Below are 15,092 nucleotides of genomic sequence, written 5' to 3' on the forward strand. Positions count from 1 at the left end.
TACCTAAAACTGCACTCTGCCGGGAGTGGGTGGCCTGGTGGGGCTCCCAGTGGTGCGGGAGCCTCCAGGAAATGCCAGGCCAGTTACCACCCTGCTGAAAGGTGGGTCAGGGCGCCTTAATAACACCAGCTCCCACAATCGGGTGGGTTACCCTCTAGTAGGGTCCAGAAGGCGGACCCAGGAGAGAGAGTGGGGCTATAGACTCAGAAGCCTAACTTGAAATCTCTTGACTGGTCAATGCTGGGGCCAGGACCAAAAGGGTCAAAGGGCCAGGGGCCCCCTGTGAGGGATGCCCAGAGCTGAGGGCCTGGGGTTCTGACTGGCCTGGCCAAATGTCCCGGGAGGACCACACCTGTAAGGGGGAACAGCTCAGGGAGCTAGGTAGCCCAGAATGAAGGTGGAGTAGGCTGCTTGAGTGGAGGGATCCAGTTGATTCAGAGGATTCTGGGGGCCCAGAGTGGGGCCAGTGACGTTAACAACTGTGGATGCCATCTGCGAAGCTTGGGCTGCGGTGTAGGGGAGGAACGGAGCTACAGATAGCACCCCCTGGGGCGTCAGGGCCAAAAATTGGGCAGCCTCCCTCCTAATTAACATCCTAATTAGATAACAACAAGGCGTGGCAAGTGAGAAGGTGGGCGGTTGGCCCAGAAACAGGTGGGTGGGCAATTGGTAGACTGGCCCTGAGAAGACCCCCTGTTAGAATAGCCTTAGGGTGCTCTTGGATCCTCTGCTCCACTTGGTTCTTCAGGTGACAGCCATAGCTAGGGACACCTTTCACGAACTCTATCTGGTAAGATGGCTGTAACCCTTTCCTTCAGACTCTGATCTGGCCACCATCATCCATGCCTTTGTAACTTTCAGGCCAAACTATTACAATTTACTGTATGTAGAGCTGCCCTTGAAAACCATCTAGAAGCTGCAGCTGATGCAGAACCCTCTTTCTGATGGGGCAGCTTACCAGGAGTGCTCAAGTGTCTGCATTAGCTCCCTTGTTGGAGCAGACAAACAAAGTAGGATGAGGTGTTCTTTAGGGAGTCTCTGTTTTATCTTGATATGCCAGTCCAATTTAAAGTTGTTTTGTTCTGTCACTCTCTTCATAGTTTCATAGTTGGTGGGGTCAGAAGGGACCTAAGCAGGTCATCAAGTCCGACCCCCTGCCATGGGCAGCAAAGAACGCTGGGGTCAAATGACCCCAGCTAGGTGACTGTCTAGCCTCCTTTTGAAGATCCCCAGGGTAGGGGCGAGCACCACTTCCCTAGGAAGTTGGTTCCAACTCCTAGCCACCCTGACTGTGAAGTAGTGCCTCCTGATGTCTAGCATGAACCTACTCTCAGTCAGCTTATGGCCGTTCTTCCTTGTAACTCCTGGTAGTGCTCGGGGAAGCAGGGACTCTCCCATTGCCTGCTGGTCCCCCTTGGCAAGTTTGTAGGTGGCCACCAGATCCCCTCTCAGCCCTCTTTTGTGTATGCTGAACAGGTTCAGGTCCTGTAGTCTCTCCTCACAGGACCTACCCTGCTGCCCCCTGATCATGCGAGTGGCCCTCCTCTGGATCCTCTCTATGCTATCCACATCCCTTTTGAAGTGCGGTGCCCAGAACTGAATGCAGTACTCAAACTGCAGCCTGACCAATGTCTCATAGAGGGGGAGGATCACCTCCTTGGACCTGCTCGTGATGTATCTATGGATGCATGACAAGGTGAGGTTAGCCTTCTTGACTGCATCCCCACATTAGCGACCCAAGTTCATCTTGGAATCAATAGTGACTCCAAGATCCTTTTCTGCCTCTGTGCTGACAAGGGAGTTCCCCAGCCTGTAGGTATGCTGCTGGTTTTTCCTCCCCAGGTGCAATACCTTGCACTTGTCCATATTGAAACCCATCCTAGTCTCATCCGCCCACCTCTGTAACCTGTCCAGATCTAGTTGTAGCCTGTCCCTTTCTTCTAGCGTGCTCACTTCTCCCCACATCGTAGTGTAATCTGCAAACTTGAACAAGGTGCTTTTCACCCCCTCGTCCAAGTCACCAATGAAGATATTGAACAGTTAGGGCCCAAGAACTGAGCCCTGAGGAACCCCACTGCCCACATCCCTCCAGGTCGAAAATGACCCATCCACCACCACTCTCTAGGTGCAACCCTCCAGCCAATTTGCAACCTATCTGACGTGTAGGCATCAACACCACAGAAACCTAATTTTTTAATGAGGATGGGGTGAGAGACAGTGGCAAAGGCCTTCCTAAAGCCCAGAAAGACTACATCCACCCCAACACCTGTGTCCAGGGCTTTTGTGACCTGGTCATAGAAGGCAACCAGGTTGGTTTGACAGGACCTGCCTCTAATGAACCCATGTTGATTGTCCCTGAGCATACACTCCCCTGCTTGCCCCTCACAGATGTGCTCCTGGATAATTTTCTCAAAGAGCTTCCCCAGGACCAAGGTAAGACTAATGGGCCTATAGTTTCCTGGGTCTGTCAGGTTTGATCTAGAAACCACTACACAAAGCCCAAGCAAAAGTCTCTGTTATGTAACTAATGCCCATCTGCAATGATAAGGAGGAGACAGTCTTAGATAAAGGAGGCTTGAAAACAAAAGCAGAATCAGAGGACTAGGGCAAAGAGCTGATTTGAATATTGAGAATCACACCCCTGGGTGGGGAGAAAGTATGCTAATGAAACATACATGTATGGAAATGAGATACATAGCTAAAACACAGGTATAGAGACATGCTCAGTAAAGAACTCCTTGCGTCACTCCCTTATAACCAATTAGCGAACAAGAATGCTTATGAAGGTCCAATACTCCTGTATAAAAGATGCTTAGAATTAAAAATCTGTGTGCTTGTTACGTGAAATTATTCCGCTTGCACCTTGTATTGCTAGCAATAAATCTTTATACTTTCACCCCTGGTATCTTTATTGGCTTTTGCATACCGGGCACGATCCCAGACTTGAGCTGGGGCTCAACAGGTCCTCTTTCCTCCCTTTTTTGAAAATGGGGACCACATTGGCCCTTTTCCAGTCCTCTGGCACCTCGCCAGAGCACCATGAGTGCTCGTAAAGCTGTGTCGGGGTTCTGCAATAACCTCTGCCAGTTCCCTCAGCACTCTGGGGTGGAGATTGTCAGGACCTGCTGATTTGAACAAATCTTGCTTTTGAATTATTCTTTTTTCTTATTGTAAGTCACCCTGAAACCATGTTAGGAAGGGCGGTATATAAACAGAATGTATAAAAATAAATAATAATTATTTTCACAGAAAACGAGTTTAAAGAAATAAAAAACCAACAGTTAGAGAGGTGTCTTTTTGGGTCTGAACCACCTTCCAATAAAATCAGTGCCAGAATTCTTATTGCATGAAAAGAATTTGGGCTTTTGCCCTCAATTTTTGAGCTGTAGTTTGCACTACTCCTGTCTTTCAGAATTAGTCAGCCATTTCCTACTGGATGTCTGTGACATTTTAATTTTACAGTTCATGTATTGCATTGGTATTTAGGTCTACATAAGATAAAGGCATCTTATTATCAGTATCATCATCATCCTCCCCTTTTTCCTTTTTTTTAAAAGCATTCATTTATGTCACAGTAGATTATAAGGCCATTGAAGAAGAGATAACGAATTGCTGTGTTATTGCACAGTGCCTACCGAAAGGAAGCATCGGTTCTGTTCAAAGCCCTCAAATAGTGCCACAAACTAATCCATTATATCCTTGCACTGAGTCTTGTATCTGCTCATAAATGCATCAACTCTTTTTTTTTTCAGGCTATGCCAGTTATTTCAGAAAAGGAGAAGGCGGGTGAGTAAACATTCACTTGTTTTCTCTTCTTGTATTAGTTTCCTGGAATGTTGGCCTACTTCTCCTAGTGGTAAAAGGCAAGCTTTAGCTAGGCTTTCTTTGGAATGTACAAGATTATAGACCTGACAAATCTCTGTGTAAATATCACTTTATTTCCTGAGTTGGATTTTTTTCTCTCTGTGCAAGAATCATATATCCTATGTGATACTAATACAGATGCTTGAAGATGTTCTCCAAAGCATCAAGTGAAACTCCATTCATCCATTGTATGCTGGGGGTCAATTCTCTACTTTTAAAAGGCTTTATGATTTATTTATCTGAAGTCTTGATTAACAAACAGGGAAGCATATAAGGCTGTTCATCTTAGCTAAGCAAGCAGGATTTCACCCATTAACTGAGTAACTGAATTAGTACTGTCTGTACATTAAAATAACAGAGAATAGTGGTCTTCTGGGGTCTTTAATTGGAGTTTTGTGTTGTATTGTGTTACTTTGGAAAAAAACAATTGAGTGCCATTATCATAGTAAGAGATAAGTTTGGTATCAGTGTCTGGTAGTTAGGTTCTTTGAATGTCATAACTCTTCTGATTTGATTAGCTGGTATGTATTAGAAGACATGCTTGCATATTGTGCAATAATGTAATAAATACTAGAATGCATAGTGCACCAAATGATTTCTAGCTATATAGTGAAAAGTAGAATTCATAAAGGTTTGTTTCATACTTTTGTCCCTGATTCTTCTGATTCTTTTTTGACCAGTGTTAATTATAGCTTTAAAATGATTTTGCAGTGTTGGTGTGAATGCTTAGACACTACTTGGCATTTGATTTTTCTCTGATGTTTATTTATGATAGTTCTTTAGCACTCCTGATTGAGGATGTTTCCTTTCTTGTGCTGGGTAAACAAGGGGGAACAGTAAAATATATGTGCGTGCCTGTGTGTGCATGTGTGTGTACACACACGCAAAATTCATGAAGCAGAATGTGCCCTCAAGCAAGCTGTCTCAGGTATTCACTGGCCAGTTTCTTTGATGAAGTTCACAGTAATTCCCAAAATTGTGCTCAGTATTTAATAAGCCCATAATTTTCCAAATAAATAAAAGGCCCTATTCTTTTTCTTCTTGCTTTCTAGAGAGGCCATATTAAGATTGTTTATATTATATTTCAGGGTAGAAACTGATACCTGGTAAGATGATACCTATTCCTTATTGTATTTTAGAGACTGCTAACTCATTTCAAATGATCTAATAAGAAACCACAATAATGACTTTTGTTCACTATCAGCACTTACTATGCAAGGCCTTCAGATCACTCTAAAAGCCATTAAGAAATCCTCTAAATATGGACACCCAGTACACATAAAGGGCAGGTATTGTGCCCAGAAATATGCCCGCCTTGTTCCCAGCCTGTGTACAAATAACTTGTTTACTGCTGCAATATATAAAGTTACATTTAAAAAATCAGGAATTCATGGTAGCATGGAATTATATAGAAAGATACGATGGTTGTGCTTTTGGGACAGAAGCAGACTGGGATAGATCCCATACTTGTAAATTGTGGTGATCTGACCATATCTAGGATGGATCTCTTTATGGTACCCCAATAGACTGGGGCTGTGCACTGGCTGCAGCATGTACAGATGGTCTGGGGTCCAATCCAGAATGGCCCTGGAGGCAGCCTGCAGGGCTGATCCAGCAGGATGCCTCATGCAACCTGTGCCCCAGACCCCTGTGCTCCTATAGATGTGCAGAGAGCCTGCTTCAATGGAAATCCAGCACGTCAGAGCAGGCTTGATTAATCAAGTCTACTTGAACACAGAAATTGACATGCTCCGGCAGCCTTCTGTGTCATGTGTATCTGTCCCCATGCTGAAAAAATGCCAGTGGGGCCCTTTGGAATAAAACGCATTCAATGAACTTTAATTCAAAGCACACCACTGACATTTTTTCAGCATGGGGACATGTGGGGATGCTGTCACTCGTGACACACAGACACTTTTAATTAGAACAGCTCACTTGTTAAAGCAACCGGTGCTGTCTCCCAAAGCACATGTAAAAATACGCCCTGTGCTGTATGGGCATCAGTCCAGAGCACTACCTGTTGCTTGAGCTGCCAGGGGCTACAATTAGGCCTTTTAGCTTAGGCTTATGTTTCAAAATGCAGGTGTCCCAGGTTCTTCAGTACCTGCTACTGATGCCCCACTATGTGAGCTTCATTGCTTATAACTCAAGAGAGAAGGAGCACTGAATGACATATGCCAATATTCCAGAAAAGAAGATCAAGAGAAATGTTATGCCACTTGGCATAAAACTGCATACAGGTCTACACGTAAAGTGTTAAAGGAAAAAAAAAGGGCCTTTGAACTTCAGTTTTCAATTCAACTGACTAATAACACTTCTTTAGTCTATATTTCTACAAACAGACTCAAATTAAAGCTATAATACATGAGCAAAAATACACTGTTATTTCTTTGGGTCATGAACAGTGCGTGCCCCCAGTGGCTGGGGGGGCACAGCTGCACAGCTGCAGGAACCCAGCTGCGATAAGCTGAGAGCTCCCGCAGACGCTGCCAGCACTGTTGGGGGTAGGGGGAGGGGTGAACACCCACAGGTGCTTCTGGCAGTGTCACCAGTGGCCAGCAGCGATCATGGGCCACCTGCAGATGCCGCTGGAGGTGTCGGTGACGGGGTGGCAAGTGGCAAATGCCTACGGGTGCCTCTGACAGTGTTGGCAGCACCTTTTTGCAGGGGGTGCACCGCCACACTCACGGGGTGTATGTGCACCCACGTGCACCCCCTACGCATCACCCCTGCTTTGGGTGATGTTAGGAAAAATCAGTCTATAGGGAGAAGGATAAACAAGTTCAAATAGAATAAATATTGACTTGAAATTTTCCCTAAAAGCTAAAGCAAAACTTATTTTCACATTTTGAAAAGTTAATAATAATACTTTATTACTGATCCCTTTTCCCAACATATTATTTGCTTTCGTACTGGACTGGAAAGAGAAACATAGAAATAAAGAGCGAAGCTATTATTTCAGTGTTTCTGCTTTAGAAATACTGGAAATATTATTAAAAACCTGTTTTCACAGGACTTCCTATTCTGTAGATTCCAGAAATTCAGAAACTTTCAAGTTGTTTTGAATAAGCGGCTGAATGTTTGGGTTCTTAACTGAATCAAGCTGTCAAAGCTTTGGAAGTTAACACATCACTAATCATATTTAGGTGCAGTTAATGCTTAAAATTAAATATTTTGCCCTTTTTATATTTTTTCCAACTTGGAGAACGGTTTACATCAAAGATAATATCCCAGCTAGAATACTTTAAATTAAGCTATTTTTAGTTTCAGAGCTTAGTCAAGATATAATTTGAAAACATTATTCCTTTTGTTAATTAATAATTCAGGCATGACAAAAATTATTGTGTTTATAGTGAAAAGTGCAGTAAGACCTTAAAATGCCAAATCTCTGTGGTAGAATGCTATATGGGATAATCATCTTTTCTGATGGCCAGAATATTACATGGACCTAATCATATAGGGTCATGATTCAGTTTGTCTAAAGACTACGCACATAAGTAAAGACTTAGATGATGAGAGCCTTAACAGAGGTTTTGTTTTGATTGATTCTATAGACTATGCTGACATTTCCATCTGTGGGAAAAGGTTTAAAATGAATTATCTTGAGGCCTATAGACCTAACATAGTCAAGAAAAGATACATAAAACATACACCTCTTTTCCAAATGCCAGCTGATGAAAATTAAAATGCATATTTTATGCAAGGAACTACAGTGATAGAAGTTTCTCCCACTTTTGCTGGGCAAAAGTGAAAGTAAAGTCTGCACATGATCCACAGGGAGCAGACCAGTGAGCAGACTTGGCTCCCCAGCTGCTGCTACTCAGTTACTTACTATAATGAAAGATCTTTTTTTTCTTCTTTCTTCCTTTCAAAAACAAGGTGCATGTCCTATTCTGGGGTGCACTGTTAGTGAGAAAATACAGTATTCCTTCCACATTCTTCTCATATTTTGGTGCCAGTATGTGACAAGGCTAAGCACAGACATCAAAGAATAATAGGAAAATGGAACAAGCTGCCTAGGGAAGTTGTGAAATGATCTTAAACAGAAACTAGATAGGCACATCTCTAAAACAGTTTAGGGATGGCAAATCCTGCATCTTTGCAGGAGCTTGGACTAGAGGACCCTAGATTTAGGCAGAATCTGTGTGCATAAGTCCAAATATTTGATTAACCAAAGTTTTGCCTAATCCTCTAGGCACCTGCGAGTTCATAGGTGCATAATTTTTTTTTCCAGGAAAGTTCTCTTACTGCCTGAGGTTCTGTTTCTAGGTGTACCCAGAATGGCACTTCTCTCATGCCTAAGGCCTATTGGGATCCAAGAATTAGGTGTCCCTTGTCTTAGTTCCCTAGATGAGCCTAATCTGCTATGTATATGCAGACAACACCTAACGCATATTAACACTCTGGAGTTCGACATAAAACACAGCTTTATTGTATGGGAAATTAGGGGTGCCTCTACACAAGCGTGATTACAGCATGCTCCAGCAGCCTCCTGCATCTCATTGATCAATGTTCCCCTATTTCAAAATGGTGGTGGGGGCACTTGAATTAAAGCTCATCGAACAAGCTTTAGTTCAAGTGCCCCTGCTCCCAGTTTGAAATGCAGGGACACTGCTACATGAGACCCTGCAGCACTTTAATTAGAGCGGCTCTTGGAGCCACTCTAATTAAAGTTCCACCCCCCTACCCGACCTCTGGCACATATATAAAACTGCCATTGGTGCTTAATTTAGGAGTATAGATTCTGTATCTGGAGGCAGTGTCTAAAAGTTAGGATTAGTACCTAAATTCCCTTGTGGGTCCCCATTTTGCCCTGTCACACACACGTAGGGAACAAAGAGAACCTTGGGTCTGGCTCTGCAGCATGCCAAGTCCTGGAGCAGAGCCAGCAAGAGGGAAACAGTGGGCACGTCTACACAAGACAATAAAAATGCAGTAGACTAATTCTACTGCACATTAGCATGTCACAGCAAAAGCTGTGCTAATACACTAATGCATACTAGAATTGGTATACTGCACATTAACATCACCTAAAAGACATGTGTCAGCACTATTGTACAGTATTGTACAGTCTATTATGGCACATTTAGTACCTGTTGTTACAGGTGCCAAACTTAATGTGCCATAATTGTGGCGCATTAATGCATGTGTAGGCATGCCCAGTAACCTGCTTCTGAAAGGAACAGCTTGCATTACTCATTAAATGTGCAAAGTTCCTCTTAAAATGAGGTGGCTTTGTGCTATCCCATAAATAGGGCAGAAGAAAGGGCTTAATGTAGTCCCAAATAGATGTTTGTCTCCAAGCTTACCTGCTGAAATTTCAAATATTCACCAGCTCATCAATTTTTAATGTACTTTAGTGTCTTCCTTGTAGTATTTAAACTGAAGGAGCATTCAGAAAGGTGTTTTCTTAGTAAGAGAGAGGCTCTCTCAGTCCTCTGGGCAGGGTCAAGATCAGTCACCACATTGGTGATCAGGAAGGAATTTTACCCCTTGGTCAAATTGGTATTAACTGTAGAGGGGTATGCCCTCCTCTGTAGTAGGGAGTATGGTCCTCTGCCCTTTCTTGCAGTGGTTGGATATTGCCAGTGCCTTCATCCCTCTACTTAACTGTAAAGGGTGCTTACGATGTTTGGGGCATTATGCCTAGTAGTTGTGCAAGGGTTTATTCCTGAAATTTCATGACAGGGATGATCCTACCCAGAGGACAAGACAACCTCCTGATGTCCCTACTTTTCTATGATTTTGTGGCTGGCATTCGGAACAATACCATATATTGGTGAGCAAGAAGTTTTTGAAAACCATGGTATTAATCAGCTTATTTTGAAATTCTGGCCAACATAAAGTGTTTGATTGTTCCTCAAGCAGAGTTTTATTAATGAAACAATGTTTCTATAGGAAACACAGGGGAAAAATGTTCCTGTATCTGTTTTAAACTTCTTGTTAATACACAGCAATTAAACACAGGCCGTCTTTCAGTGTTAATTTTCCAGGTTGCCTTTGATTCGTGAGTAGGCAAAATACAGAGATGATAAAAGGGACCTTAATTGCAGGAGGTTTCAGCACTGAGTCTCTCTTTGGCAATGTCAAGTGGTAGAAGATCCGTACCACTCTGCCCCAGGGTGAGATGAGCTAAAGAATATGAAGTGATTGAGTGATGACAAGATGGGTCAAGCTTGTATGTGAGAGCTCACAGCAGGCAAAATTTTAAAATTCAGTAGCAACAGGTTCTTTTGTCAGTAAGCAAGTTGTATAAGAAGCCAACTACCTGGTACACTAGCAGGAAGTCTTTTAATTCTGTCCTAATTGGAGCTGTAATTGAAAAAACAAAAAAGACTCCACTGGCTTTTATAGACCTGTCCTGGATTCAGAAAATCTTGTTATGAAACTAGGCTGGTCCTGAGCCAGAGGTCTAAACTCTTTGTCCCCAGAAAACAGGCTTCAGTTTTAACACTGATGGCTTCTTAAATGCACAGTACCTAATTTTTTGTATAATATCTGCTGGCTGGCCTGTTTTTTTTAGTGATGTAATTTCAGGTGTGTCCTCACATGGTCTCAGTGGCTCAGACCTCTGTATGAAACACTGGGTTAGCTGACTCATTTGCCTTGTTTTGCAGGTTTCAGTAAGTCAAGAGAAATGTGAATTAATATCCTACTATCCAAACACCCTCTCAGTCACAGGAAACATTTCATGTCGAATATTTTGCAGGTTATGTTATATGTCCTCTAGCTGGCAATACAGAATACACAGAATGGGTTGAAATAGTCCGTCCTCTTTTTCATGATAGTCAGTCATTTCATATTTGTTTCAAAATTCACAGTCCTACATTATTAACTGCTCTTGTGGCAACAAACAGTTCAAATAATCTTTATTGTACCACTGATATCAAAATAGTCCACCCCCCCTACTCACAGCATTATTTTAAAATAATACAAAGTAGTATTTAAGTTACTATTTAAAAAAAAAAAAAAAAGGGTCAGGTGAGCCGTCCCTCCTGCCTGTCATTCAAAAGAACAGCCATAAAAATGCTGCCTTAATTTGCATGGCTGTCTGCCAAATGCAAATAGCCATATTTTGCATTTCACCATTTCACTGACATTTATGTGTTCTCATTACTATAAAAACATTTTGTGATGCTGATAGTGGCTGAAGGCTGACATTTCATGCCAAGGTTCCTGGCATACTTTAAGTATTTTTTAAAAGGAAGTGAAATAGTTGATGTCATTATTTTTGGAAGCTTTTTGTAATGGATTTGGCTTTCATAGTGCTTTAGTAACTGTTTGTTGCCATTAGAGTCCCTATGAGTAATTATCGTGCTTTATAAATGTCATGCCATATTCATTCTATAAATTCAAAGAGAGACAGATGAATGCACACAGGGTATATGGTGCACTATGCTGAAGCTGCTGAATGATTGACTGAAGCACTAGCACTTTCCATAGAAATGTAATGGGAGCTGAAGGTACCAGCTCAAACCATGTGTTAATCAAATGACCAGAATATGATGTGTTAAAAATTAATCTAAAGACGAAGAAAGTATCAAGCTTCTGGTGGGTGGCTGCTACACATCATTCCTTAATTAATAGACCATTTTGATTTCAGCCTGTCAATTCAAGAAAAACCCAAAGCATTGATTGTAAAATTCAGATTTGAACTAAAAATTCCTCAAACTGTAGAAAGTTTACATTTTATTGTTAAAGTTTGGCTTTAATATTGAGAGAGGCTTGAAACTTTAATTAAACCCAAATGTCCTTGTGCCTGCCCAATATAGAGAGGAAGTGACTATGGAACTGGTCTTACTCAACTTACTTTAAGTAAAACTATAGTGTATTTTGCTTCCTGAAACTCTGAATGGACTGGATTCATTGAAGCAGTCACTTCCTCGTGATACTTTAAAGTTGCATAAATCCCACCCAGTTGGATCCTGGACTTCTGCGATGTTCAGGCAATTCTGCTGTTCCATGTTATAGCTCTACAGAAAAGAAGCAGCACCAATCACAATTCCAGAAAGGTTTCAGGTTTGAAAACTGTTGTTCTCTAGCACAAATAACAGTGAAGCACATTCAGAAGTTGAGGTATAAATATGTATCTTAAACAGTGAGGAGTGACAAAAAAGTGCAAATTGGAACAGAGTGAAGATTACATTAGTTCATATCTTCTGTCTCCTTGAATTGCTAGTTACATCAGCTAACTGAAGAAACCTGCACCACCCTCTTTTTGCCAATTACTGATTTAAATATGGATCACTATAACTTAGTTTAAATAAAGATCTTTGTTCTGTAATGTCTTAAAACATAGTATTATAATCACTAAAATGGGAAGGAGAAGCAGGAAAAGTAATGTCATCCACAAGCTTTGACACAAACTCTGTGGAAGTTTCTTGCAGTGGTTGGATATTGCCAGTACCAGAAATGGTAAAAGATAGAGAAAAGGTTTACCATATCTCCTTGCATACCACATTCATCTTTCCCCAGAAAATCAACCTTCCAAATTTGGAGTGCATGTCTTCACTGGGAAAACTGATTTTTCTTCACTAGAATAGAAACAGAGCTGAATAGCAGCATGGAGACACTGTGATTTGGTGGCTGGCAAGATGACTGCTGTTTCTCTCTTGCCCCAGGAGCCAGAAGAAGTGGAGTCCTGTGTTAATTCTCTCACAACTACTAAGTAATTTGCAGTAGCTATTGAGCACCGTACCTTGTCCCTGCAGCAACAACTGAGTTGACTTAGGACAAGTGAACTGCTGCATGCAGACTTGTAATTTGAAGTCTTGTTTCCAGGAGGACTTACTCTATGTCACATAGTCAGCCATGACTCTGGAAAAAAAATATTTTTCCACTCCATCTTCCAGAAAACAAAGTATATATCTGATTTGGGGGTGGTATGAGAAAAAATACGGTTGTTAATGTAGATCTTGCTTTGTGAACAAACAATAAGCTATTGCACGTCCGTTTTTACTAGTCAATGTCACACTTGTTAATGGTTCCAAGTTCTGTAACTGTAACAATCTTCTGTTTTCTTTGTAAAGATTACATCAATCATAGGAGTAATCTTAACTATAAATTAATAAATAATTTAAATGCAGGGATTCCTATTGTGTAATAGTTGTTTCCCTTGCAGTGCAAAGGTCTACTTTTACAAGTGCAATATATGATTGGCTAATTATAGACAAGATGAGTTCACTTGATAGGTATAAAGATGTATACAGTTGTATCTGAGCAAATCACACCTACTGGCCATTGGGCTAAATCTTTCAACCATCCTTTCACTGGCAAATGTAATGTGTGTTGTTAACATTATACATACTTTCCTTATTATGACAAAGTAGTTAAGAGATCTGTCTGATATGACAAAACATGCATTCACATTGACATGAATATTTTAAACATGCTTAAAGTTAAGAGTGTACATTTGATTACTCACAGACATACAGTAAACAGTTGTCTCATAACAAACCTAACCACCTATCAATTAAGTAATATCATGTTCAAAATCTCAGAATAAAAGTCCCTGTGGTCGCAAGGAAAAAAGGAGAAAGTCGCAGGATCATATTCATTTTCAGCAAACTGGCATTAATTTTGAAATATAAATATTTTTAACAATTTAATGATATTAAGCAATATTTACAAGCAATTTAATAAACAGGTTATTCTCCATGCACTGGTCTGTACAATCTTTATTCGTAATATTTTGAGTTTCAATGGATAATAGTGCTTATTGTATTTATTTGTGCAGTTATGATCAGATTTTGCCACCTAGATTGAGACCCCATTGTTGTGCTCAGGGGTGGGTAGGATTAATTAGAGTGGTTGCCAGAGAGCTGCTATAATTAAAATGCCTCATCATCATGTGTATTAAGCCCCCACGGATTGAAAAATGGTCACAGGATACTTTATCTAAGCCTCATTTGATGAGCCAGCATGTGTATAGGCAGCCTTTGTAACCACTAGTAAGAGACAGTCACTGCTCAAGAAGCATTTACAGCCTAAATTGGCAACACAGATAAACACTAAGGGAACAAAAATAGTATGATTGATACTGGTTTCCATGGGTGTCAGTTTTAGGCAGAGGGAGATTAAGTGACTTCCCCAAGAAGGCTGAACTGTTTTATTCTCCAGATCACACTTAAACATAATGTTAGACTCGACTTTTTAATGACATTTTCTATTCCTTTCTTGTTTTGTGATAAGCTGTGATGCAGAAACACCTATCTGACAGGTTGCTTGTTATTTCTGGGTAAAACCAGGAAGCATAGAGTCAGAAGAAACATACTTCACACCTGAACTTACTCAGAGTGTTTAAGGGAAAGATTTCAAATGTTTTTTCTTTCTCATCCAAATCATCCAAGTGTCCAATCAATGTGTGTGAATTTTGTATCAAAATATAATATCAAGTTTATAGGGTTGATTCAAGTTTAAGTCAAAATTGATTTAAGCCAAAACCAATGATCTTGAATGTGTCAATATTTAGATACACCATGTGGATAATATAGACATTACATTAGGTTAAATTGATCTAAAGGTCCAAGCATGCAGGTGTTGTGAGGGCTTAAATCATCCCAAAAATGGTGTGCCTAATCTAAATTCATCCAAGGAGGTGCACTAACTTAGATCAAGTTAACCTGATCTAAGGGCTAACCTGATCCTGTGAATACTTGCATGAGCTTCCAGTGCAGCCCTGGAGCTGGAAAAGCCCAGACACTTGCCCCAACCATGCATCTGTGCTATTCCCAACCCCTGGATCTGGGCTGTTTTTAGCCCCATTCTTCATCCCTCCTCCCCCTCCCCCTGCACTGGCCAAGCAGGATTCAGACCACCAGACCATTCTATCTGGCCCACAAGACCCCTAAAAAATTTAGAAAATTAAAATTTATTTGCTGGCTGCCTGTCAAAGATGACAGGAGACAGGGGCAGTAGGACCCAGGGGAAGCCAGGAGGACTCAGCAGCCCAGAAGCAAGGCCTGCCTGGCCCCAGCCCCCTCCCACCCCTGTCCCCGCCACCCAGAAGCCCCATGCTTAGCAGAGCCTTCTGGCCTGGGTCCCTGGGGCTGTTCCAGCCTCCCTTCACCAGAGAGGGAAATTCAGATAAGAAGATAAGGTAGGAGGGAGGCAGGGGAAGGCTGTGGACAATCACCCCAGTTCTCCAAGCTGGCCAAACCAGATCCTGCTGAGTCCCATGGTCCAGCCATGCAGCCAGGAGCCACATGGTGCTAGAGCAGTCAGCAGGA

At 41.6% G+C, this 15,092-nt stretch overlaps 1 protein-coding gene across 1 annotated transcript in view; it reads left to right on the plus strand.

The window, feature by feature from the left end:
• DLC1 (DLC1 Rho GTPase activating protein) overlaps positions 1-15,092 on the plus strand; it is a 407,289-nt gene that overhangs the window by 181,600 nt on the left and 210,597 nt on the right. The window contains exon 4 of the mRNA XM_025200150.1: positions 3,753-3,786. Within this exon, the coding sequence (XP_025055935.1) occupies positions 3,753-3,786 (34 nt within the window). The remainder of the gene's footprint in view (positions 1-3,752; positions 3,787-15,092) is intronic.

Source organism: Alligator sinensis, unplaced genomic scaffold (genome assembly GCF_000455745.1).
Source record: "Alligator sinensis unplaced genomic scaffold, ASM45574v1 scaffold516_1, whole genome shotgun sequence".
Lineage (NCBI taxonomy): Eukaryota > Metazoa > Chordata > Crocodylia > Alligatoridae > Alligator > Alligator sinensis.